Source organism: Fistularia commersonii, chromosome 4 (genome assembly GCF_037954325.1).
Source record: "Fistularia commersonii isolate RoL2024-O1a breed Wild chromosome 4, RoL_Fcom_v1.0, whole genome shotgun sequence".
Taxonomy (NCBI): domain Eukaryota; kingdom Metazoa; phylum Chordata; class Actinopteri; order Syngnathiformes; family Fistulariidae; genus Fistularia; species Fistularia commersonii.
In genome coordinates, this window is record NC_141287.1 from 9978132 (window position 1) to 10005719 (window position 27588).

At 37.7% G+C, this 27588-nt stretch overlaps 4 protein-coding genes across 7 annotated transcripts in view; 2 read left to right on the forward strand and 2 right to left on the reverse strand.

Annotated features, from left to right (window-relative positions):
* The first annotated feature begins 6588 nt into the window (after positions 1-6588).
* Positions 6589-8845, forward strand: LOC147234639 (uncharacterized). 2 transcript variants are annotated; one of them, XM_086145218.1, is made up of 4 exons: positions 6589-6939; positions 7538-7557; positions 7642-7676; positions 7958-8845. In XM_086145218.1, the coding sequence occupies exons 1-4, from the start codon at positions 6920-6922 to the stop codon at positions 8138-8140; spliced, it is 258 nt and encodes an 85-aa protein (XP_086001344.1). In that variant the 5' UTR covers positions 6589-6919; the 3' UTR covers positions 8141-8845. The 2 variants fall into 2 exon arrangements, with proteins under 2 accessions (XP_086001344.1, XP_086001343.1); XM_086145217.1 differs by having other exon boundaries at positions 6590-6939; positions 7955-8759.
* Positions 8846-10054: 1209 nt separating this feature from the next.
* LOC147234640 (cell surface glycoprotein CD200 receptor 1-A) lies at positions 10055-14646 on the reverse strand. Of its 2 annotated transcripts, none has more exons than XM_086145214.1 (6): positions 14444-14646; positions 12271-12576; positions 11605-11874; positions 11371-11470; positions 11233-11269; positions 10055-11161 (listed from the first exon to the last, which is right to left on the reverse strand). In XM_086145214.1, exons 1-6 carry the CDS (start codon positions 14511-14513, stop codon positions 11090-11092), a joined length of 855 nt encoding a protein of 284 aa, XP_086001340.1. In that variant the 5' UTR covers positions 14514-14646; the 3' UTR covers positions 10055-11089. The 2 variants fall into 2 exon arrangements, with proteins under 2 accessions (XP_086001340.1, XP_086001342.1); XM_086145216.1 differs by having other exon boundaries at positions 10272-11161; positions 11371-11437.
* Positions 14647-16655: 2009 nt separating this feature from the next.
* cfap91 (cilia and flagella associated protein 91) lies at positions 16656-21677 on the forward strand. The gene is made up of 17 exons (XM_086144507.1): positions 16656-16740; positions 16831-16907; positions 17197-17354; positions 17457-17537; positions 17634-17684; positions 17764-17942; positions 18082-18259; positions 18453-18610; positions 18718-18855; positions 19193-19332; positions 19409-19516; positions 19604-19675; positions 19778-19924; positions 20007-20228; positions 20315-20463; positions 20545-20636; positions 21023-21677. The coding sequence occupies exons 1-17, from the start codon at positions 16656-16658 to the stop codon at positions 21205-21207; spliced, it is 2220 nt and encodes a 739-aa protein (XP_086000633.1). The 3' UTR covers positions 21208-21677.
* Positions 21678-25251: 3574 nt separating this feature from the next.
* The window catches only part of gsk3ba (glycogen synthase kinase 3 beta, genome duplicate a), a 34114-nt gene continuing 31777 nt past the window's right edge, over positions 25252-27588 (reverse strand). For both annotated transcript variants that reach the window (XM_086145220.1, XM_086145219.1), the window contains exon 11: positions 25252-26903. In XM_086145220.1, the coding sequence (XP_086001346.1) occupies positions 26833-26903 (71 nt within the window). In that variant the 3' untranslated portion in view covers positions 25252-26832. The remainder of the gene's footprint in view (positions 26904-27588) is intronic.

Genomic DNA, 27588 nt, shown 5'->3' on the forward strand with positions numbered 1-27588 from the left:
TTTTCACAAGCTTGGGGAAGCAGTCCTGTGTTAGTCCTGTTATTTGTGTTTGGGTATTTAACACATCTCTGCAACATAGAATATATGCATATTAAATTACAGCACCAATTAATAAGGTGTTTGCTTTAAGGATAGGTTAATAAAATAGAACCTGGCTTTCAAACCAATCACAGCTACATTTCATTTGACGTAAAGCTCTATAAACATTAATCTGTTTTTGCTGCAGGACTGCACACACCGAAGAACCCTGTCCTGACAAAATAATCAACGGGAAAATTTTGTTGCTCACAATCACCTTTCCCTGTCTCATAAATAAACCACTATCTTATTTGGGAATTATTGAACCCTGGACTGCTTCTCCAAAGAATCTTGAAAGACATAGGGGAATTTTCCCTGCCCTTTTTGAAAACAAGTGCAGTAGAAAGAATAGAGATGCATGGAATCTTTTGTGGTGGTTACAGGCTTCTAAGCCGTACATGCATAAGACCTGAATATGATGACTGAGAAATCTCTGAAATGATGCAACCAATACAGTTTACTTTTGCATCTAACTGTTTTTCTCAAGGGTTGTTTTTTTAATCTTGATCTCCAAATCTGAGGGGAAAAAGCTTTCGAAATGATTAATTCTGTCTCAACAACTATAGCAACTTGTATGCAATTTAGAATTCTGGGGGGCACACCTATACAAAATAGCTTTACGTTGTGATATTACTTTAGAGTATGAGCTAGTAAATTTTTGGGCAAGAGCTAGGACGTGGTTAAAGTGTAGTTATTGTATATTTTGATATCAGGAATTGGTCTGATGGTTTTCCAAGCACAAGGACAGACAGGGAGTTTGTTTTTTCACTGGGTTCAGAGGAGATTGCAAAACGAGCTTTGGGGAGAGGAGGCTGACGGTACCTACTTATTGTTGGCAAGGATCTAAAAAGACAAGGCTATGCTCTTTGAAAACAGGGTAATAATCAAGATAAACCCCCAGAACAGAGGACAGGTCAGCGGGCTCAGTGTGTCTATAGCTTAGGGAAACAGGGGTGTAGGCTGAGTATAACTGGCATGTCTCTACAACCTCTACATTATGAGGGAGATTTCAATTCTAAATTGTTACCTGTTGAGCTGCATAGGGTCTTGTATCGGCCTTGAGGTCACAGTACGGAAGACATAAAATACATGGCTATGAAAGATGTTTTTCTCTCTGAGACAAAGAGCAGCTGGCTCTCATAGGAGAGCCAGGCATCATCCAGATATGATCCCCATCGTAACCTAGGACAGAAGATACGGCAGGCCTGGTCCAATTCTCCCTAAAACAAGTGAAGGTCCAGCGTCTACTCTCTCTCTACAGAGAGTAGACTTTACCTTTAGTACCAAAAGTGCCTGTAGTACATGCCTCCTTGTACTATATGTTGACACATCAATCAAAGGGCAAATTCCATTTTAGAGTCACAGCTTTAACCATTCATAGATAAAGATTATTCAAGGCATATTTTCAATAGTTATAAGACTATCCAAACACCATACCTTGGTAAGAATTGAGACAGGATCATGCAAAGATGGGTGTATCCATCTATTATCAATAGTCCTTGATCAAGCTCCAAAAAACATCAATCGAGACGTCTTGGACTCCTCTATTCTCTTTTCCTTCAAATGAAACCAAATATTGATAACCAGGATTTTCAATGAAAAGCCGACCAGAATATGACTGGATGGGGATTCTCAAACTAGAGATAACTGTGCTCCAAAGATGTTAGAGAACTATCGATGATATGAAAAACCTTAAGATTTCCATGCAGAAAAAAGATTCTATGAACTGACCTAAGAGATGTATAAATGTATATGAATATATAATCTATAATAAAAAACTTTGTTTGAAGACCTGAGACCCCACAAAGAACAGAAAAGGTAATGATGACATCAAGTAACTTTAATAGAGGATGTTAACCTTTTGCACCAGCAACTATTGTTTCACTGCATGTCAGGGGTAGGCCTGTCAGTAATGTATGCTTATTTTTGTTGAATGAACAATATAGTCAGAGCTATACCTGAATCACTTTTTAAAATACTGGCATATACTTACTGAAACACCTGCCAGAGAAACAAATGAATGAGTACATGCAGTAAATATTGGCACTAACTCATGGATTAATTTTGGAATGAAAAGTACAAATATATAATATAAAGACAAGGATGAATATGCATGTGTAATTGTTTACAGTGTAATCTGTTTATGGTGGTGTGCAAGAAATAGCAAGCAAAATAAAAAAGCACTTGTACAAAACATAGGCTCTTCATCACACAAGGGCATCCTTCAGGTACTGGAAGAAAGAGGAAAAGTTCAATCTTTTGGTTCCTCTAATAAGGCAAGGCAAGAAAGCAATATGCTTTTCCACATACAAGATTTGACTTGTTTTATAAGTTCACTCATGAGACAGAGATGCTGTCGAACTCCACTGGAGGTGAGGAGTTGTAGTAGCAGATATGTTACCATGGGGTTATGGGCCTTGGAGAGCCTTGTTGCAACTATCATCTTCATTCTGCTGTACTGACAGCACCTCAGATAAGGTGATAAACACTTATTTTATCTAATGAACTAACATCTGATGGGGAAAAGGTAAGAGTAAACTATCTGTATGTTCTTCAGACTTGTGAGAAATGTAGATCTTGCAAATGACATGACTAAACCTCAAGGAACAATTTTTGCCCAACATGCATCTCTAGATAAGCTTATCTTGTTACTAAAATATAATTATAAACAGATCAATAAACTTTACAGTCCATTAAACAACGTGATGTTTTGGATGTCAAAGTAGCTGTCCATTCAATCTATATCTTTTTCATTTTAATTTCTATTTTCCCCTCAGATATCTGTCTTTTGATCCTCTGTAAGGATTGTCAAGCTGATATGTTTAAGAAATGTACCCAGAGTGATCCAGGGCTTGATTTAAATAGGCCTTTATCTAATACTGCCCTCACCCATGCCAGCATATATTCTATCCTGCAGTATCAGAACTGCCTTTTTCAAGGACAGAATCTTTTCAAAGAAGTAAATCACAATGACTGCATGTTCTTGTGAGTGTGAAGGCGAGTAGGTGAAAAGCACTGTAGCAGCCAGATACCATTACTGGAATGTTAAAAAAAAAGCATAGAGAAAGAAAAAACATTTACTGAGTCACATTCTGTAATGTTCCTGGAGACAGAATTTTCAACTCTTCACCTTCCACTCCCGCACCATGATGACCCAAACATCTCCCCTAGTATTCCCTATCTGTCTCACAAACTATCCTTAAATGAAAGATTTTCCCCTAAACCGATTAGTGTGGCTCGGATCAGTAGTCTGGTCACATGATTTTCATGGCATCATCTGAAGAAAATGTCAGCATGTTTTATCACATGACACACCATATGTGGTATGGTGGCGGGCGGGTTAAATGCTGCAAGGTTGTCTGAGGACATCTACAATGCTATTTCTTTTTTCTTTCAGCTGCTACATTCAGGGTCTTCACAGTGAATCAACTTGCTCCATTTAATGCTAACTTCACAACTAACTTCATGTCCTTTTTCACTACATTAATACAACTTCTCTTTGGTCTTCTTGTACAATACTATTTACGAGACATAATTGATTTGACCAAACAAAACAAGACACTTAAAGTTAAGATAAATTTTATTTGATGGAGTAAAATCCATTGCATCTCAGTAAGTCATGCATTTGAAGACCAGGGATCTGCTGTTTTCAATCAATTAAGGTAGACATGTATGAGTCTGGATGAGTTTAATTTAGACAGTATGCAATATACGCGAGTTCAGAGAGCAGCAAAAGTTGCCAAATTTTAGTTCCTTTATAAACTTTAAAGAGTCCCGAAAGAAATATATATATATAATATTTTATTTTTACATTTTCTCTATGATTATTCAAATGTTATCTGTCTAATTATTATAATCACATGGACACTAAAGGGTTACTGAAAAATAAATTTTCAGTGTACAGACTGTGGCCCAGTGATTACTGTGATAGCTTAAGTTTGTGCTTAAGTGATTGCTCAGGTGTTTAGACCATGACAGGCTGTTGCAAACTGCCCACTAGACCATGACTATGTTGCAAAGTCACATCTGTACATTCACATCTGAAGATGAATTCTCTCTTTGAGGAGAGAAACATTAGCTTATATTTATCTGCTGAAGGGGAAAGGCTTTTTGTATTTGCCCAAGAAATGGGAACATTAAAATGAAGCAATAACGCTTAAACATGTTTGAATTGATAGGGACTTGGAATTCATTTTAATGAAAAAATGCATGTGTCTTGATGACTTTAGGCTGGTGTTCATCTAAGCAGTATTTAATAAAGTGCAAAGGAAAATTACAATGAGGAAAATGTCATAATACATAGAAATCAAAGTTGGCACAACCAAGACATCAGTGCTAACCAGTGTGAAATGACACTCATGTATTCTACATTCAACATTTCTACACATTAGACTGGAATAAGAAACAAGGGCAGACAATTAACACGTTGCACATCCACAACAGCACATTGGTTGAATATTTGATCAATGTTTGATTAAATTTATTTAATCAGCTCTGCAAATAACTGAAGGTTGCCTTTTAACCCCAGTCTGTTTCTCAGAAACATTCATTCTTCATTATAATGCATTTCTCTTAATATGTGATCAGCATAACAGCAGCAGTCACACCAACATGCATACATTTCAGTATCTCTGCTCTGCGTTGCAGGAGTGTTTTTTTTTCCGTTTCTATTTTCCGTTTCTCATCAAAAATGAAAGTAGGAAATCATTATAAAACTGTTTAACATCCTGAAAGAGACCTTACATGTGCTGATGTAGCTGACTTTTGTAAATGGTCTGCAACACTCATAAAACTGTAATGCTCCAATAACATTTGTTTTTTACTTCTATTTGACTGATCAAAAGTGTCAAGTATAAATATATTCTGATTTTGTCTCAAAGGATCCTTATTCTGGCAGTTGTGCTAAGCTTTCTATGACTGACACAACACTTGGTCTATTGGTCTCATGGGTGGGTGGTGATGGTGTTTTGACAGTAGTAGTTTGAAAGGAAATGTTAATCTAATTGACGTGGGTTTGTGGAACCCCATATGTTATCAAAATACCAAAACAGATTGAAAATTATGTCAGAATTGGTGGCCCAAGTGGAAAATCCAGATCTGAAAAATTATCAGTTTCTCTGGTTTTGCTATTTGTAGGTATATGTGTGAGTATGATAATGTAACTCTACAATTCCAAATATTCAAACATAGAAACTCAAACATATATCCATGAATAGCAAAATAAGAGACTGATCATTTTATAGTGGTCTCTTTTTTTACAGAGCTCTATATGGCTTGCAGCAACTAATGGTGAACTTGCTACATATATGTTGGTCAAAAGATGGCAATCTAGTTCAAAGGTTCTCTAAAGCTCACTTATTCAAGTTACATTTTACATAATGTACACTTTATTTATTCTTCTTCTATTACAGACAGAAAATTGGAGAAACATAAATATTGCCCACAACTGGAACCTCTTGATGCAAGACGTACAAAAAAAAGAGCAGTAAAACCTGAACAACGAAATATTATCTCTCTGGTATTAGATATTTCAGATCTAATGGAGAAATAACCATCATGCTATTTTAAGGAATAAACAGCAACTTGGAATATATTTTTCCTCAATTGTGTGTGTGTGTGTGTGTGTGTGTGTGTGTGTGTGTGTGTGTGTTTGTGTGTGTTTATTCAATTTCTTGCTGAAACTGAAGTATTTATCACCACACATAGATTAGATTAGATAGTCTTGTACCTTTATGTAAAATGATTGCAAGAAAGGTGGACTTGGAATTCAGCAGGAGGCCAGCCGCCTGAACAGCACACATTAGCCGACAAAGTATGTCAGAGACCAGAACAAATTATTTTCAATAAAAAAAAAAAAATGCTCTTTTGATTTCGTAAAATATCTGCAGCTGCTGAAGATTATAAAAAGACACAACCAAAGGTCTGTCAGGCAGCTGTGGCATGAACAAACTTTAGTGAGCAATGTCCATGAGACGTTTATTTATTTGTTTAATTTATATTTTTCACATTATACATTTGATTCATATTGTGTATTATCACTGCAGATGTATTATTCTGAAATTCCTCATAGCAACAGTTAGAGCGGTTGATTTGTAACCTGCAGATAGCAGGATAGCAGATAACTGTTTCTGTTCATTTTTATGTGAAGTAGACTGTTGCAACAGCTCCCTCCAGTGTAAAAATATCATACAATCAACAATGTTTACCTGGTGTAGTACAACTTAAAATTTTAAAACAATTTCAATCCACCTGATCACAAATACATCGCATTTGCAACTAAAAACAATGAACTCATTAGAGTGTGTCATCTCTTTCAACAATGTCAACAATGTCAGCAATGTCAAATCTTTCATTAGAGTGTGAACAAGGTTTCATTTGTTCATGTTTTCACATTTGCATTTTTTAAACACGGGCCGTATTCTAATATTCCCCAGTATGGTTGTGTAAGTGTGCATGCATATTTGGTGTTCTTGCGTCAAAGTGGTCAAACCCCAAACCAAGGTAACCGTGACACATTGCAACCCCCTCTCTTCAACACACAGCTCAGTAGCCCAATGAGTATTTAACTCTCATCACACATCTACAAGAGTGTCAAGGCTATTCTTAAGCAAGCTTATAGATGTCTGCTGATATCTAGATATATGTCCATACACATAATGTAAACAGAGAGAGAGCGAGCAAGAGGTAGAGTGAGAGAGAAAAAGAAAGAAAGAAAGAAAGGAAGAAAGAAAGAAAGAAAGAGAGATGGACTGACAGAGACACAGAGACTCAGAGAGAAGGATATATACAAATTCACATAGATATGGTTAAGACGTGAACATTCAGATTTTATCAGCACATCATGGGGAACTGCAAATCGAGGTAAGTAAAGGCATAGCGAGTTTAAAATTGTGATAATTAAAAATTATAAAGCACTTATGAGATTTAATTGAATTGTTAATACAATATCTACATAAGACAGCAAGTATTAAGAGTAAGTATTAAGTATTAATAGGGATTACATTTTTAACAACAGCGAAAATGAGTTTTTTCAGTTGCCCCACGCAGGAAATGCTTTCTGCAGTTGCACAGGATTTCATACTCGCAAGAATTTGTACAAGCAAGCCAAAATTAACTGAGGAAGCTGTATTATCATGGATTTTTTTTAACAGAGAATAAGAGAATTAAAGTTATATGTATTGTTAAATATGCACTTTTTACATGAACGGAGGGCATCCAAAGTGTTGATTATGAGATAAGCTGTGAAGGAAACAAACTACTTTGTGGTTGAACATTCACTGACGAGAAGTCGTTAAAAAAGAACTATCTTATACAATGTAATTGCAATTACGTATTTAAGAGCCAGATGAAGTCTATCCAAATGAGGTGATTTTGTTTATTGAAATGTTGCAATAAAATGAAAATATGACTATCTTCAGCAGTGTGATGAACTAATTATTTGTATTTCATCTATTTTCAGGATAAAGAAGAAAAGCAAAGGTAAAACCACATTCATGAATAAATGTGTTTTGTAAAAATGAATACGGAACAATGATTTATATATACCTTGTGTCTTGTACCCAGATTCAGCAGACAGTAATGGAAGCACAGATAATATGGTTTGTATTGCATTTTAGCCCTGCCAAAATGGGGAAAGAAAAATTTACAATGAACAATGAATAACAAAGTTGTGAGCTTTTATTGATTCTTCCTTATTATATTAGCATAACTGGACATTCAAAAAAAAACATTTGGTTACAAAAGATCATATTGCTGCCTTTTATTTCATTCTTATAAAGTCATGGCAGTCCTCTACCCCAGTTTGTATGGGTTACATATGACAGAAAGAAACCATGCGTATATTCTTTACATAATATCTCACTCTCTCTGATCACAGCAGATTGATGATGTCACATACGTCATGATCGATCACAGCTCTGCCACAGGATCTGGCAGAAACACTGCCATTAACGACGACTGCGACTATGCGACAGTTATCATCCAAGCATCACTTCAGATTGAAAAACAGTCAGAAACCTCGTCCAAAATGGAATGTGCAGATGATTATGTGTTAATGGGATGAAAAAAAAAGCTGTCCGAACAACTCATAAAATAATCAGAATAATCCTTGACCTTAAGTTTGTAAGATGTATTAAGTTTTTTCCGTGTTAATATTTGGAGTTTAGTGATATGAAGGCATGAATGATCAAAAAACATTGGGGTTAACATTGAAGCCCAAAACCCTGACAGTTATTTTCGGAAACTCCCCGCACGTCATAAGAACTGAGGAAGCCTTTCAAACGTCTACAAGTGAAGAAATTCAAGTCCAATTGCCACGACAAGAAGATTTTGACCAGAGTTCACCGTGACTTGGATGACTGAGAACCTCTGGAACCCGCTTACATCTGTTTTGTTAGACACCTTTGCAATCTATTCCTCTTACTTGGAGAAGACAATAATCACGAGATAAGGTGAAGAAATAGATTTTGACAATAATGTAAGGGGTATCAGCCTGTTAAACATCAAACCACCCTCTTATCAATATTAAGTCTGTAGGAAGTTTAAAAGGATTCTATTAGCTCTAAAGGTCAGTGGAACATCTGACACAGGACATCTAGTTACTTCTGACATCCTTCTATTAATGTTCTCATAAAAGCTTAATTCAAATGACTCACACACAAGTATTTGATTGTTTTTTTTTTCATGATTTACGTCCAAAATGCACTGCGTATTGTGAAGTTCACTGCTTTTGTCTTTATTTGGTAAGCGACACAGACTTACTGATGGCCCGCCTCAACCCCCAGCAGTGATCAACCGGAAACTTCCCACAGTGTTAGGGACGACAGCTGACACGTATTCAGTGCTACATCCAATCAAAAATCGGTTTACTGTAGAGGTGTAGATATTTAACTGAAGTCATCCGAATACGTAAGGACTGAAACCGTTCTAACGATGACTAATTTCATAGCAGTGGGTCACGAAAAACATCTCACGTGGTAAATTGCCTTACCACGAGGAAGCGCTGCGATCTTTCAGGGAACTTTCGGCGCGAGAAAGAAAAAAGAGAAAAAAAAAAGCATCGTGCAATTTAACTTCGTCTCAGACGAACGGATCAGTGTGACGTCAGCAATGACGAGTGGATGGTAGCATCGTTGAATCACGCGAGACTCAAGCCGGCTGATACGGTGGCTTTAGTGATGCAAGTTCGGCTGCCTTCACAGAGCTATTTAATTTAGGATCTTTTGCAGCTTTACATTTTACCCTTACTTCGCAAACATTAATTGTTTGTGTGTTGAAAACCCTTTTGCGTTCAGTGTTTCTGTGAGAAGCCTTATAATTGCCCAATTGTTTGCGTATATTCTGTCACGAAACCTTACTTTTGTTTAATATTGTATTAGCAAATATAATAAATATAAAATTATTTTTTTGCACAATGAAATCAAAAGTGCAAACAAAGGACACAGGACAGAATTAAACTCAATCAAACAGTATTCATGTCTTAAGTGCACGTTGCGTTCAGGAAACCGGATGCCTCATCCTGTATGGGCTGAACTGATACATTCTCTTCTCATGGCAGTACCTGCCCTGTTTTTCACAAGATTCTCTTGGAACACATGTTGCCACATCACAGTTTCTCGTCCATCACCCTCACCAGGATGTCCTTAAAAGGAAATCTTAAAACATCGCACAGATAGATAGATGTACAGATGGCGGTGGTTAAAATGTACCACACTTTTTAACCTTTTATCATTTAAATCTGTTCCTATACATGCATAGGATGGTGTTTTTGGAAATTGTCCTGCCAATAGGTGACAGAAGATATAATTTAGCAATTCTGCATTTCCTTTGGCCACAGCTTTCTCTCAGACTGGTTTGCAGTCACTGTGTGAATAAACCTACCCCCTGAGCACTCAGTATCTGTGCAAGAGTCACGATTAAATTGTCATGAAAAGAAGTGGAATTTCATTACTCCTTCTCTGAATGAAAACATGATTAGCAAGTCACTTTTATTTAGTCATCAACGTGCATTTTTAAACATCAGAAAAAAAATGTATAGTAAAGCAACTGGCTTGAAATTGTCGTTTCCTATGCTGCAGTGTTTTCTGACTAACAAAGTATGATATATCCTGAGATCATTTATATTTTTGGCACCATTTAATGTTCTTATTTTCTGTTAAGAATGATAATTAATCAAAAACAAACAGAAAATAACTAGACTGAATTTTAGGGATGGCATCATATCTGATTTATAAAGGGTGCTCCTTTGAGGATGAAAGAAAATATATCCTTGTTGTGAACAGTGCAGTGGTTTAGCATTTTGACCACACAGCATGGAGGACCCTGTTTCGATTCAGACAAGGGGAGTTTGCATGTTCTCCGTGGGTTTCCTCTGGTCCAAAAACATGCAGCAAGTTAATTGGAAATTCGCTGAGTGCAGGATAAGTGGCAGACGATGGATGTCATGAGCAATGAACACATATACACCCAACTCCCTCCACAACAAATTTAGGTCTCTTGGAGTATGTCTATAAATATGACAGAGTACGCCTCTTTCAGCTTGGTTTGTTTACAGCTGTCTTATTACTATTCCATAGACTCTCACTTGGGTGACATATGAGCAATGTTGAGTATGGCTGCACCTCATTGTTTAAGTATTTTCCCCTGTACCAGTCGAGTCCACTCCAGCTGTTTACTTCAGGATGCTTCAAAGATTGTCCTTGATGGTGACAGACATTGTAGTCTCCAATGTGGAGTCATTCAGCTGCATCAAGATCATCTTTGCTTTCACTATCCACTAACAGTCCAGCTGTATAAATATTTACTAAAATCCATCATGAGATCCACACAACCACAGTAATGGGCTGCATGATGGGCATTACATAGCATTACAGTAAACACTATATGCAACATTCAGTGCTTCCCCATTCAGTCAAGAAACAAATTGAAGACATTGGTCTCCTCACATTCAGACATCAGTGCTTGTTGAAAGTGTCAGAAACATGTCAGTTTGTGAAAGGTTAAAAAATGCAGACTATGAGTTATAGATAGAGTTCACTCGTTGGACAAAGCATGCATAGGGCTCCAGTTCCTCCACGTGCTCACCCTGTGAGGAACATCAAATTGTCAGGAGCACAACTTAAAAAGTTTTGTCTTGCACAAAGAAGATGTACCTACCGCTGGAGATTTGGACACTGACGTGTTATCCTCACATCTACAAAATCATGAATTCATACATTTAATTTGAATTTCTTATTTGAATCAAAAACACAAGCAGTTCATCTTATTGTTTCATCAAAAGAAAGTCAGTCTTACCTCTGCATTATTAGTTTCTTCTGTGAAAATAGTAATACTCCTGCCAAAATAATTAGCGTTGTCAAAACTACAAGGACACAAACCAGATAAAAATGAAGACCTAAATCAAAAGAGAAGCAAAACAATCAGTGGTCAAACTTGACAAAAAGCACTTCACAAGTAATAAACAAGACTTTGAGAAAATGGATATTTTATAATACACTTTAATAGACTTTATGTGATATGCAAACTGACCTTTTTGGAGTTTTGGTGTTAGAAATTTAACTGAGTTCCAGTATGGATGACTGACAATGCAGGTCAGGTTTTTTGTCTCTGTAACTTCAGGAAGCTGCAGATGGCTTTCTACTGAAAATGAACCATCTGATTGGGACTGAGTTTTTACAGTTGATGAATTTCCTTTATGGCTCCAGGTGATATCAGCAGCTGGCTTTCCTTTTTCCGCTTTGCACACGGCCACCAGTTTGTCATTTTTCCATTCTAACCATGAAGATATACTTGGAGGAACTTAGTGTGGTAAAACAAAACAGGAGAAATGAGAGCTGTGACTAATCTTAGGCTACTAAAACAATTGGTGGTGTAATATTTTTCTTTGGTATACCAAAAATGTATATAATGCAACTCTTAGTTACAAGGGACATAATGTACAGAAAAATAAGTATTCAAAAAAGGGAACTGTATTCACTGTGCACATTATCATTTTGACAGATTGTAAAAGCATTAAATAATTGTTTAATGTAGGTCATCCTCAAATTTAATTTATTTGCATTAGAATGTTATTTGACTTTGTTCATATATGCATTTTAATTATATAATATTTGAGTCTATTTCTTAAGCTGTTCTCATTCATTAGAACATTTTTTTCACATTGTGTATCATGTACATTTTAAGAAAATGTCCTACCTGTAATTGTCAATGTGATCGTGAAAGTTTTAGCTCCTCCGTAGAAAGCTGAGTGACATGTGTAGATGCCCACATCACTGTTAGAGAAGTTTGGTATGTGCAGATATGGTTCCGATCTGGATTTGTTTTTCAAGGACTTTCCATCGTGGCAACTGTCAGAAATCGCTCCCGTTCTTATGATACCAAGAGTGCACTGTCTGTCAGTCAATTTCATGGTCCATGTGACAAATAGTATGTCATGCCATGTCTTGTTGCTTTCGCAAGACAAGTTAACTTCACTCCCCAAATTGTGAGCTGAAATGACAGCTGAAAGAGAAAAACAGAAATGACTTGTTGCCATGAATTTCCACACAAATCCGACATTGTGGAATCAATAATCACAATGAGAAGAGAGTTTATATACCATTTATATACTGGGACACTGACATGCAAATTATTTAAAAAAAAAAAGACAAACAGTAGGTACTGGACAGAATATATGTAAAAAAAAACAATTGTAAATGCATTCCAAAGCTTCCAGGAAAAACATACACGAAAAAACTTTCAGTGTTTTTGATTAGTTAATGGAGGTTCTCAGTCATCCAGGTTGTGGTTAATCTTGCTGAAATCTTTTCATCGCAGCCGGGCATGAATTTCTTGCCTTGAAGACGTATCAGTTTTGCTTTTGAGAGGTGAAAAGTCTTGACAAGAATTATTGATTAATTGTGCAATGGAATCCTTTTATCAAATAAAATTGTTTTAAATAAAAAGAAGACCTCGAATGTTTCCAAAACAAGTAAATCAACGGGAAAGTGTCTCCACTTTAGAAGCTACCTAACAATAAAGTTATGTAAGAATAATGAAAATATCCATAATGCACTTTTCCTTAAAAAAGCTATAAAAATGAGAAGAAATAAAAGAAGGGCACAATGAAATTTTAAAAAATCATTAATTCATTCTTTGCAAATTCTGCCTAGCTTGCAGCCGGGGACACAGAGGAATTAGTGGTCTTCAATTTACCTCTGTATGTGTTTAAACTGTAGGAGGAAACCAGAGAATTTTACAAGGTAAATTATATTTACACACAGGGAAAGACCATAGCTGAACTAAACATATTACTAACAAGTCACAGCACAGTGTACATTTATTACTAAAAACCCAGTCAAAATTAAAATGCTTGTCTTTGTAATAAAGCATCTGAAATATAACAGGATGACACAGGATGATCATATCAGAGTCATTTGAGTCGAACAAAAGTTTGACTTGATAAAGCAGTAGCTCCCTACATGGTTTGGAGCCAGAAGAAAAAGTTGACAGCAATGGTGTTATCAACAAGATGAGATAGTAGTATTTATAACAATCACCAACTCTGTCTTAATCAAAAATTTGACAGTGAAAGATGTGTTCCACGCTTGTCCCGTAGCAGGAGTGGCTCCATAATTTAAAATCACCTGAATATTTTTGAACTGAAATCCCATCATGAATATTAAGTTGAGAAAAAAAGAGATGATTATACATTTTTTGACAATGAATGACAGAAGGTTATTCATAATAAGTTTTTCATAATAAGTTTATAATGTATTAGTTCATTAATACAGTTAGTGAGACAAAGCATCTGCAAGTGATCACATTTCCTCATCACCAAAAAAAATTGCATGATCGAAACATTTCCAAGGGACACTTAAATCAGCAATAGTTGCTAAAACCCCAAATGTAACGTATAAAGGTCACTTCCATTGTTAAAGAAACCCAAGAAAGCCAAGTCATTGTGCCACTTTGATGTGCGGTCATGATTTCCACAGATATAATGGGGGAAACGTGCCACTGATTCATTCAGGAAATAAGGGCTAATTTTTGTCAATCTTCTATGAAAGTACCTCTGCTCTACTGAAACATCCACCTCCACGCAAGTTCTTTCCACTATCTGTCTGCATGGTGATTCAGAATCAGAAATCCAAAGAGAGAAATTTGACTCAAAATTGCTGCCCAAAAATAATCAATAAGCCACAACATATAACGTTAGTTGAGTTGAATCAACAAGCAATGATCACCTTATGTATCAAATACTGAACATTTGTGTAGCATTTCTAGTTATATGTTCTATAATGTATTCAATATACCTTCTAATTGTTTAATTCACTTTTGAAAATGAAAAAGGGTTGTAAATTGACATTATAAAAATTGGGGTTCAAACCTGATTCCAGCCTCCATGTTTCACAAATCAAGAAGATGACCACCACGAATATGCAAATTCTCTCTCTCATCTCAAGTTGTCTTCAGGTATCTCTGTCAACAGTGCTTCTTCTCACACCCATATGCCAGTATGGACCTGAAAACCGATCTCAGTCTGTATACGGTCTAAATGAATATTCAGCAAGCTCATAGTGGCCAGGTCTCTGCTTCATCCAAGTCAAATGAGAATGTCTGACGGTGCTCACGCTTAGGACTATGGATCTGCTCTTATTCCTCCTTCCTGCCCTCTCGCTCTCTGTCTCTCTCTTTTTTTTCTATCTCTGTCTGCCGGTGAAACATTAGTCCTATGATGAGTGGGTAGTAGTTTCATTTCTTTCAAGTCACATTGTAGCTAACATTGTTCAAAACAGAATGTGGAGCAGTCAAAGATATACTGTATATTAGTAAAATTGATTGAAGTTGCTGAAAGAATTTATTTGGCATTTAGCAAAATTTTCTATGTAACACATTGTTACTTTGTGACTCTCAGAATGGCCGCTACCAGCTACTCTGTGTATATGTGTGTGTGTGTGTGTGTGTGTGTGAGAGTGTGTGTGTGTGTGTGTGTGTGTGTGTGTGTGTGTGTGTGTGTGTGTGTGTGTGTGTGTTGTGTGTGAGTGTGTGTGTGAGTGTGTGTTTCATTCTAAAATGACAAGATGCAGACTTCAATTCCCACTCAGTTTGCAAGACAACAATTCTCATATTGTAGCATTTTAGTCAGGGAAAACACCTGGTTGAGGGTGTTTAATAAGCAATAGCTGTTGGGGGCAACAACCACGCCACTCAAGACTCAATACAACTAACTGTTCCCATTCAAGTCCAGGTAAGAAAAAAAGGAGAATTCCTTGCACCCCAAACCACACCCACAAAATACCCAGCATCCCCAAAATCACATAGAAAAAAGCATCAACATAAACCCCAACATTTCGTGGCTCGCTACAATATTAAGCCACATTCATGTGCATTTGGGTTGCAATCTGCATTATCCTAAGACTTGCAAAAAAACCTTCTTATCTACCTCACATAAAATAGTCGACTTGGATGACATATAATAACCAACGTTGTTTTTTTTCCATTTCTGCCATGTCTGCAGTTTCAGTAAGTGGGTTAAGAGCCAGAACTGACACAGGAGGTAGACAGCATAGTTTCTATTATTGTATGAACAAAGAACTCGCCTTCTTCTGCATTCTAATTTTTTGCTTAGAAGGAATATTAGTCAGGTTTTTTGTTCATGTTCTGGCAAAGGACCAGCTGATGTTGGCTTACATGAGTGAACAGAAGTAGAAGCAGGATTGCAAAACCTCCCTGGAGGCAGCCTGATCTTGCTTTAGTCAGCTGAGCTCAACTTGGCATAGGGGAAGTCAAAATATATGACACTTTTCTCACTCGTGTGTGTGTGTGTGTGTGTGTGTGTGTGTGTGTGCGCGCATGTGTTTCCATTTGATAAGTGTGACATTCTCTAAATGTTGAAAAACAAAACTGGCATATTTATATTCAAATGAGTTGGTGACAAATATGAGCCATAATTTTGGACATGAACTTGGAGACTTTTGGCAAGTGAACACATTGAACAACAGTTAATAGAATGTTGAAGTGTGTGCAACTATGAAAACAATGTTTTCTTTCTTTCATGGCCTGGACTCTCTTGGTAGGTGTCTAAAATGTAAGGATTAGAATTTTTAACAAAAATCCATCATAGGAGCAATAGTCTACATCATCCACTAGCATTTTTTACACTTGAAAATTGATAGTTTTTCCCGAATTGGTTATGATTTATTGAGTTGGCTTTAACCATCAGCCAAAAAAAGGTTTGTTTCAATCTTTATTGGAAATGGGCAGTTGCCGATTTAATGATTCTAAAATTCATAGTGAATCACGAATCAAGAATACTAGGTCTCCATTAATTCGATCCTAAGAGTACTCTGGCTGGCTGCTATTAAGCGCACAAGACAGCGGACTAAATCGGGAAAGGTTTTGGGGAGAAAAAAAAGGCCAGAAAATGATGTCAACAATGAACAAATCCGCTCCTACTCATCATCTGTCAGTTGGTGGTCTCCATGGTAACGCTGACAACAGCGGCACAGAGACGCCATAACACTTTGTTTGGAGAGATTAACACTTCACATCTTGTCCGATCAATTTGATATAATAATATTAACAATTATCGAATAAAAATGGGCTTACCAAAGACAAGCACAATCCTGAAAAAAATGGATGGCAAAGTCGTCCAGCAGGAGCGGGTTTTTGACTACTTATACGGTGAGGGAACTTTACCGCCGTCTCTCTCCAAAGACTGAGAGTTAAGACGAGTTGAGCCTGCCTGACATGGATGTGAATGTTCTGCCTCAGACCCAGTTTACACGGTGTCATCGGCCGTGGACCACAACAGGGCCAATGTCAAGGCCTACGTGTCAAAGGGACAGGTCGTAAGTGTGCAACTTGTCTCTGTGCTAAAATGAACACGGTAGCTAACTGTTAGCATTCAAAAACACAACTAACCATTTTAACTAACGGTTAATGCTCACAACATCCGGGTACTTATTGATGGACTACAGGTAACGGTATGTTGGCGGAAGTGTAGCTAATGATTTGCTTATTCAGGTGCAACCAGTTATAGTTTCTTTTTACTTCCACAATGAGAAAATTAACTTAATATTTTCCCTTCATAACAAGATATGTGTCTCAAAGAAATGCTTTTTTTCATGCTTTTTTCAGAGGAAGGTGCCGGAATTTGCCTCAATGTTTAGTAATTTGCCCCACCATCCCAGGTATACTGTTCAGTTGGACCTGACTGACCCCGTACCAGTTTCTGTTGACCGCTCCTGGCGAGGCCACACAGAGCAGCGCAGAGAAGCATTGCAGCTTCTGGCTGGGTAACATACAGTTACACACATAAGTATTCAGACAAACATTACTGACATAAAACATGTTCTGTTGGCATATTGGTCACATTATGGCTGTGATTCTCTCGACAGGGTATTTCCAAATGCCTTTCCACAGCTGAAAATTGAGGAATGTGAAGTGAGTGGAGCTGATCGATGGAAATTCTTTAAACGGTTTGATTGCTCACACTCCAAAGCTATCCTTTTAATGTAATGCTGCCCAGGTTACTTGAGACCACAACCTCTGACACGGTTTCTTATATCTTTTAGTCCCTTGGCTTCATTTGGTCAGGAATTTACCCCCCAGTTTGGTTTTCCACAGTAAGTTCCCTAATATCACATTATTTTTTCTCAACAAAGAAAGAAAAAAAGGAGCATCCTCTTTTGTTCTCTATTCTAGAGAAGAATTTGAATCAAGTGTGGGAAAGAAGGCTGAGTGTATCCCCACACACTGCACTGTGGGGGTCCAGACTGACTACAGGGAAAATGAAACACAGACAGACCCCTACAGTCCTGAGTACGTTGTCCGGCCTGGAACATCTCCTGCTGAGCTCCTGACTCTGGCATCTTTGACTTGGGGTACAAAATCACAAATCAAAATCTACTCTTCACCCCTTTACCATTCATAGCTTTCAAGGATGTTGAATGTGATATTCTGGAGCGTTAATGTTGAAATGCGCACAAAGGTATTATCAGTTCTTCTCCCCTTTCTCCCCAGGTTTTGGTCTGCCTGCAGGACTGTCAGAAGTTGAAATGATTGAGCGGGCACGTGCCAAAAGGGCTTGGGAGGCTACCCTTCCTCCACTGCATGACATAAGTCAGTTAGCCAAGACAAGGCGTATGATGGAGGAGATGGAAGCAAAAGAATGGGCTTTCAGAGAAGAGGAAATTCAGAAGTGAGTGGTTTCTATGCATAAGCTTTTGTTATTTACTTTTGAAAAGCTAGTCACGAAAACAAAATCCAGCCTCATCCAGAAAGGTTACAATATGACGGACATGAACAAGTCTTAATGCAATCCTTTGCGAAACCCTTATAGATCTTGATGTTCTTGCTGTCCATGCAAAACCTACCTTTCTCTAACACTCCAGGCTACAAGAGGCCCGTCTTGCTGTGCTGATGGACCTGAAGCGTCAGCGAGCCGAGGCCCATAAAAGTATCACATATGAGCGACTAAACAGAATGTATTCTAAGAAACTCGAAGATAAGGAGCGGAAGCTCCATAAGATCAACACTGACTACATGAGGTGTAAGTGGACTGTTCCATCTACTGAGCTATACAAGTATATACTGAACAGAAATATAATTTTGGGTACTGTTTGACCTCCTTCTTTTCCTCTGTTTTCTTGTCTGTAGCTCTGAGGAAACTGGAGGCTAAGAGGAGAAATGTGGAGGGGAAGCTTGAGCGACGTGGGATCTTCAAAAACTTTACAGAATTCCCCTTTCCGACTTCTGTCCCTTCAGCCAGGAATATTTACTTGGACACGTATGAAGGTCGAAATATAAAGCCTTTTTAAACAAATTGAGTTGTAATTTCAATAATAGCACCTTGGAAATGACAGTTTCAGTCACCGCAAATCCTTATTGATGTTCTCTTTCCTGTGATGGTATTTTTAAATGGAGACCCAAAGTCACATAGTTGGCCACATTATTGCTTTTAATGTTTCATGTCCTTCTTTTTATTTAATTAAATATGTAGGTGTTTTGGCAGATTTGTTACTGGGAGTATTATATTTTCATTATTTTACCCTGATGCATTAGGGTAGCTTTATCATATTTTATATTTTATAATAGTATATAGTTTTATAATTGTCCTTTATGTCAATCCTAGGCTTAGAAGAGCTAGAGTCAGGTCTCCAGGCATCTGACCTCAACAAACATGTGAAAAGTCATGAACACAAAGGCAAGACTATGAGGGATGTGATCAAGCCTGCTGAGAGCAGAGAAATTGGCCTGATGAAGCTGTACAAGGTACAGAATAAGAATAATATCCCCAAAGACATACCATGAGGTCTACATACATAAATGATAATATGTGTCTCCATAGGCCCTGAGAGACATGGGGAAAGAACAAGAGAAGCCCTTACGCTTTCTACTCAAGAAGGAAAAGCCTGTTCCTCGTCCTGCAACTCCCAAAGTTGAGGAGCCAACTGAGGTCAGTAAATGTCTTTAGCTAATTGACACATACTTTCTTAGTCCGGCATTCATTACTCATGGTATTTTTCATCTTCTATCTTGCTAGGGAGATGAGGAAATAGAACTTGCTGTAATCCATTTGCAGAAACTACTAAGGGGAAGAAGTATGCAATATGAGGTCTGTACATCTCTTTTGAGTTTTGTATGGCTGAAGTGCATGGAAAGTTTACTTTAGCACCTGGATTGACTTTTGTCGGTGCTCTGACATCCTTACAAACAGATGGTTGTTGGCAAGGAGAACAATTTAGAGCTTATCAAGGAATTGCGTACTGTCCATGCGCTCCAAAAGGAGGAGCAGGATCTACTGAAGGCTGACAAAGATCTCATTCTGGCCCTGAAGCAAAGGAGAGATGAACAGAGAGAAAAAGTAAGATACAGTATTCACATACAAACATTTACACAATTACACTAACTATTAACATACAATTCCTTTCCTTTAACCCTTCCAGATTACTCAAGAGGAGGCAGCACATGCGAAGAGGGTAGGCGCAGAGCTTGAACACCTCTTCAACACATTATCCAAAGAGCTGATTCGTCTCCAGGAGGAGCGCAGGATACATGCCTTTACTTTGCTGGCTGAGAGAGACCGTCTCAAACGAGAGGCTGAGGAGAGTGGAAGGAGACAGTTAGAGGAGCGCAGACGCAGGGAGGAAGATGACATCTTCAGACAAGTATGTACATTTTTGACAGCAAACATAATGGTTCTAAGAATTATATTTTTGCGCTAGCACGTGGTTGTATTCTCTCCACATCACAGATGGTGCAGGTCCACCAGGAAACTGTGGATCTGTATTTAGAGGACATCATACTGGAGACCTTGGAACAAACAGCTGATCAGCAGGCTAGAGATGAGATCCACGTGATAGCAAAGAAGGTTAATGATATCGCGTACGCCATGGAGGAAAGGTAACAGATCCACAAACCACAACCCATCTGCTGTTTAAAACTCAAAGAATTGATCAATTTCCTTTGTATGTATAAGAACAGCAGGAACAATCTTCAGTCAGAAGAGATTGTGTCAGAATTGGTATACAGCTTCCTCATTCCAGAGGTGGAGAAGATCACTGTCAGACAAAGAGGTTTGAAACTAATGTATTTGTTGTGTTTTGCGTAAAAGAGGCGACCGGAGATATTAGAGTAGCACTTAGTTATTTTACTGAAGAGCAGAGCACAGGTGATGATAGCAATTCGTACCGACAGACATGAGCCCCGCCTACAGAGTGCGCATGTGCAGATTGCAAGTAAACATATATGGTTAACTGTTCAATATTACTGTTTCCACAGTCAATATTCTACAGTATTCATAATCGCATATGTTTAAGTTATTTCTACAGTTCAGTCTTGGGTACTTCATAAGTGTTTGTAAAAATAAACAGTCTTTCTCAATAAAAACAAACAAGTTGGATTGATGTGTGACACTCTTCATGGCAGGAACTTTGCTAATTTGTGTAACTCTCTGTCCCAGTGCGCCAGAGACAGCACCGACACTTGCAAGCAGCCCGAAGCATCGTTCAGGGGACTGCAGTGCGTCCTGCCAGCCTTCCCAGTACTTTGTACTCACAGTTTACTTGTCCTGGTGAGACAGCCTCAGGCCAAATCCTCTATGAGATGCTCAGCCAAGGACCCAGGGACAGGGGAGAACAGCACTAAAACTGGGAGAAGCGGAGGGCTCTGGATGTTTATTTCTCTGCTTTGAATGATTTTGTTGATTTTGCACGCAGTTAGTCACATAGCATTCTAGAAACATTATTGTCATCTTCAATGAAAACCTCAGTTAAAACATTTCGACAACTGCTCCGCATCTATGTCAACCAACAGAATTCCTTTAAAATGTTAATTTTTATTATTTTCTTTTATGTTTTATCAAGTTCCATAAATATAATTGTTTCTCTTGCCCTCTGATAGCTACTAAAATATCACCTTCTTGTCACTCAGACAAAATCACATGTCTTGACTACCTATGTGTTGTTTTCAGGATAATTTTTAGCATTTATTTATCATTATTGTCCAGGTTCACTTATTGACTGAGTCAGTACAACCCTGTCACCCATCTTTGATTTTCTTCTGTTGAGCTGCATTGCTTTGCAGTTTTGTCCTTTCAATGTATCGCTTTTTACATGTAAAGAATATAAAAAGTATTTTGAAAAATATAAAATCATAGTTTATTATTTGACTTGCATTTTCATGGAGTTTGTTATCAAGTGTAAGAACCTGAACCTGCTCCCTGGACGAAGGGCCCGATGTTAATGGCATCCTGTGGACACAGGTAGCAACGTTCATACTATTCAAACAAGTCTGACTACCCTGGCCCTAGCTCAGAATCTCATGGAAATTGAATACTCAAAACCTACAGATGGAATATGATTTTTAGGTCCTCCCAGTCCCAATATATATTGCTGTTAAAAAGGTCATATCACTTGGGCTCTCCCACACCGGTGTGATATACTTAAGCTCCCGGTGACGACAGCTCAGAAAGGGATGGGTTTCGTTAGGAATCAGAAATTGATATTGAAGACTTGATATTTAGCTTTTTTGAGTAAGCAATTTTTAGGGACTTATGCATTATACAGTTTCTTTGGGTAAAATGCTCAAAGATACTTTTTGTCTCTTATGTCATCTTTAGATCTTAATCAAGGGCCAATGCGACCTTAAAAGAAATCATCGCATACATAATTACATATTTTGCTATAAAATCTGTACAAAGTTAATAAGGTAAACGGATTATATTGTTGCCAGTAAAAACTGTGTCGTGGCTTCATCTAGTGGTGGTGTTAGGTATGGCCAAAATTCATATGAGGAAATTGACAGTTCCGTGTAATTTTTTTTTTTTTTGTCCCTCTTCCCTTAAATACCACCCACAAACCCACCAATACCAATTCTGACATCAAATTTAACAAATACCGCACTTCCTCCCCAAATCCCCCTTTCAGTAATATTTATAAAAATTGTCACAAGTCACTGGTAGCAAGAGGTGGTGTTCTTTGGAGTTTAAGAGAGCCATTATGAGACAAACAAAACATGCACATGTAGCGATAATCAATATACCCTTGAAGAAATCACATTTTCTGCGGATGAACATTGTCTTCTAATTGTCTCTGTCTATTTCTATTTATACTCATATTTATTGTTACTTATAACTGTTACACTGCTGTGACAAAAGAATTTTCCCTATGGAAATCAATTAAATTTATCTTATCTTAGCAGTTTTATTGAACACATTGGACAATTGGAGCACATTGGTATGACACTATGCCTCATAACACTGAAAAAGATCACAATAGCAAAGCAGTTACTCTTACTCTCTAAAATTCTTTCAATTTTGTGAAATTAACATTAAGAAATATCAAGGAATCACATTCAAATTTATTAGGGACTTTCCTGAAAGAAATGAATGAAAAAAGTGACTTTTGAAAAGAAATTGTCAAAAATTAATGTACCCAATTAGATCTATGTAAAATGATCTGATAATTAACATGCTCTTCCATTGAAACAATTAATACTGGGATAAATCCTAGGCAACAAGTGAAAAAAAAACTCAGAAGGAAAAAGAAATCAAAGGAGAAATACACAAAAGCATGAAAAAACTTAAGTTTATTGCTGCTTTGGGCCAAAACTATTTCAACTGTTTTAACTGCACACGTAAGCTTATTTTACAGCAATGCATTATATTTTGTAAGATATATTTGTCACACAACTTGACAGAGTGCCATGCATCAGTAAAACTCAGATTAAGTGCAGGAAAACTACCCTCTCCAACTCTTTATGCATTTTGTGACTTCACTCATGAAGGCTTATGTATTAAGTCAAACAGTCAGAGCTGAGACATAATGAAAAAGAAAGAATATCAGATCTTTGCAAGTGCTTTTATTAGTTAGTTTTGTGGGCATACTTTTATTTCTTGGTCACAACAAGTAATTTGTTCATGATTTTCAAGTAACTGTAGCTTTACAATCAATGTTGTTTTGGCTTTATTGGTAGTGCAGATGACTGAGACGTTCCTCACTTTAAACACTCAGGAACATCTAGGCATGATTAATTTCAATTCACATGATTAGGAGTAAAATTAGATATTTGAAAAGAAGACAAAACAATTGGCTTGATAATTTCCAGGCTATCCTACTCTTTATTTAATGCAAATTACAGTACCAGGGAACTATATTCCTCAGAGCACGCAAGGGGGGATATTTACAGAGGCGCACATTTAGCATACCTTCACAGAACAAAAGAAAAACAAAAACAAAAAAACAGAACATAAACAAATGAAATAAAGATTTCAGTCACAAACAGAGGCATTCAAGTAGTAGTATTGTTATACAGGATGCTTTTGTAGTATTTTCGATGATTTTTGTTTTCTTTAACCCCAGTTAGCACATTATACAAGTGTTTATGCTAGCAGAGGATGCTAGCTTCTATACTTGCTCGCCTTGTTTTTTTTTCTCTTTTCTTTTCCCTCTTTTTTCTTTTTCTCAAGATTGCCACTGTGTCATTTTTATTGGCCTAGAGTTCGGGGTAGAGTGGTCAAACTTACTAGTGGGGGGGTAGCAACACGTTCAAAACTTACAGCAAGCAGGAGAAAGGCTACATGACTCGAACCCTTAGGTGCTACTGAATTCTCCAAAAATGCAGACTGGAGGACAAGAGGGCACAGAAACAACAACATATCCAGAGAAAGAGACATAATACATTATTGCCTCTGAGGATGGCTCATCATAACCACATTATATTTTGGCTTTGGTAACAGAACCAACACTGTGAGTAACACAGAATCTGTACACATATAATATATGGTCATATGCATGTCTATATATTAAATGTGTACATACACACACAGACATACATATACATACAGTATATGAGGCCTTTTTTCTGCTGCTGCCCCCTACCCACTCCATGCCCGAGTCCATGCCAGGACTGTGTTACGCATGTTTGTGCATCAATATGTGTCTAAGATAAAACCTTTTTTAACATCTATTAAAATAAACACTTGTCTAATGTATTTTCAGATAAGGAAAATTTCCTTACAATTAACAATGTATGTATATTACATTTAAGTGTACAGCGGAAAGGGGAAAGAGGTGCGAGTGGTGTGGACTGAACAGTCAGTCTGCGTGTGTTTGTGTCTGTGAGAGAGAGAAAGAAAGAGAGAGAGAGAGAGAGAGAGAGAGAGCGCAAGATAAAGAGAGAGCTGGACAGAGTAACAGAGTGTATGTTGCAGGATAGCAGGACATTCAACAGCACCAAAGGGAGAGTCTCAATATTAGGGGGGAGAGATGGTGGTCGCTGGGTGAGGGGGAAACAAGGCGAAGGTGTATGAAAGCAAAGGCACTCCAACCTATAGTTACACTATACATGACTAGTTCTTGTTACAATAATACAGCTGTCATCTACTGTACTGTACAGGTAAGATTGAACATATGGCTGGATAAAGCTGATCATCATCTACAATATCCATACACAACTGAAATTTTGCCCTGATTGTTTTATTTTTCTCATTTTCTTTTCTCTCCTTACCCTTTCTCATCTTTGTTTTTGCTCATAAACAGTACATGGGTCTGCATATATACATACCTTAAACACAACATGGAGGAAAAAAAAAAAAAAAAATCAACATTAAAAAAAAAAAAAAGAACAACATACAAGTCATACAAGTCAGAATTTTGGTGAGGAGCATTTATACTGTATATACAAATTCAGCTTGTTTTCCTTCTTTTTTTTTTTCTTTTTTTTTGTAGCGAGTATTCTCTGTAAATAAGACGCTTCGACGGACTGTACCAAATGGCTCTGTGTGCGGCAGGTGCAAAAGGAACACTAGGCTAACACCTCAAGTCAGTGGTCACAACACGAGACGGTTGGCGGTGTGACGAGGGACCCATGATCACCCCCACTGCCAAAACATCTCAAAGAGTCGAGGAAAGAAAAGTGTCAAGAAACAGTTTGAATTCTTTACAGACACAGAGAGAGAGAAAGATGTTTGTCCAGACACCGCACTGTCACAGAAACAGTTACAGACAGAGTCGGTACAAAGACAAGGTATAGAGCACTGCCCTAAATCCATCTACAGCTTTGATACAGACAACACAGGAAAACAGGGAAGAAGTGACTGCTGGAATCTTAACACGTACTCCAGCTTAAAAAAATAAAATAAAAAATAAAAATCACCACCGTATTTAAACTAAATCTATTGTCATTAAGCAGCAGCAAATATTGCCACTGCCCTGACAGATATGAGCTCACCATAAATGATTTCTGAACCATTGTAGTTAATATACATATATCTATATATACTTTTTATACATAAGGAAAAGTAATATATAAACCGTGTATGTATGCATGTTTGTTTTGTATTTGTATTGTATGTATATATTATACAAGCACACAGGACCAGATACATGTCACATCCATCGCACATGGCAAACCAAAAATATTTGCCCAGGAGTACAAAGCAAAATACTAAAAACCAAAAGAAGAGTAAAACAGCTTGCTAACCATTTAAAAACAACCCTGGGCAAAGAAAAACATCCCCTCCAAACATTATCCCCACTAGCAGACTGTTTCTTTGCACATATATCAGGATCATCATGCATCCATGTGTGTGTGTGTGTGTGTGTGTGTGTGAGTGTGTGTGTGTGTCTTTGTTTGCGTGTGCGCATGTGAGGATCAGGGTGTTTATGAGTGTATACGTTTGTGTGAGCCTCATGCCTTGTCTGCGGAGGTGAAAGGTGACAGGAGTTGCACCCTGGGTGATATTAACCATACTCAGGCCATGCACTACACAGGGGAAACAAATAATGGGGATGAGGAGGCAGAAAATTGGACAATAGGGTGGGGAAAGAGGCCAAATGGGGGGGAGGACTGGGGAGGACAGCTCAGGACTTTTTATACAGATTGTCCTCTTACAAACATTAGCAGGCTAGCATTTTGTTTACAAGTACAGTGTACTTCAATCTTTAGTTCAGTCAACAAACACCTCTGGCTCTGTGCTTTGTTTCCCCGCTGAAAGGGCACAGAGACACGTCTTTGACAGAGAATGGAGGAGATTTCAAACAGATGGATGAGGGTGCCAGGAGAAAAGAGGCTGATCAGAGATGCTTGGTTTGTGGTCGTTGCATGGGATCGTTGGCTAGCTGCTGAACCAGGACTGCGTCAGCATCGCTCAGCTGCAGTCAGGGAGGAGAGCAGGGCAGAGCAGAGCTGAGCTCACCTCACCCCCTGGCCGGGGCGATGGGGAGGCCGTGGGCTGGGGCTGAGACAGAGCAGGGCGGACGGCCTGTGGGCTCAGGAAGTGGAGTTGGAGGCCGAGGCAGAGGCAGTGGTGGTGCTGGGAACTCGCTCTGTGCTGTTACCCTCTATGGACAGGAGGAAAAGTTGGTCAATTAAACTGAAACAATAGCAACACATAGAGTAATGGCACGTTTGCCCTTTACACTCTCGGTATAAACACAACCCCACCATAGCATGATTTATGTGACAAAATGCATTGTAAACCTCCACATATAAACAACCCCACCATAGGATGATTTATGTGACAAACTGCATTGTGAAGCTAAAAACCGATTGCAATATCAAGTAAATTGACTTGTGTGACCAGAGACCAAAACAGGGCAATTTTTTTTTTTTTCCATGTTACTTTAGAAATGTACTGATGACCTGGGGGTACTCTCCTTATATGAAGGGAAAATGAAGATTTATTTAAGCTGAAAGAAAATTAATCATGATCCAAAAAGGAAATTAAGAACTGGTGTTGATTTTTAACTTTAGTAGTCTGTGTCTACATAAAAAAAAAAAAAATCCAAACTACATGAAAAAATAATTTGAAAACTAAAAGACAAACAAAAAAAATTAAATTAAAATAAAAATTGTATGAAAAAGGAACTGTAAATAAAACAAAAAAAAAATTTAAATCTGTCATTGACCCTTCAGTCCAGTAGCATCCAGTAGCTACATTAAAAAAAAACATTTTTCAAAAGGGTTTAATTTAATTTTGCACTGCAAACAAAGAAATCACAAGTAAACAAAGACAACTGCCTTCCT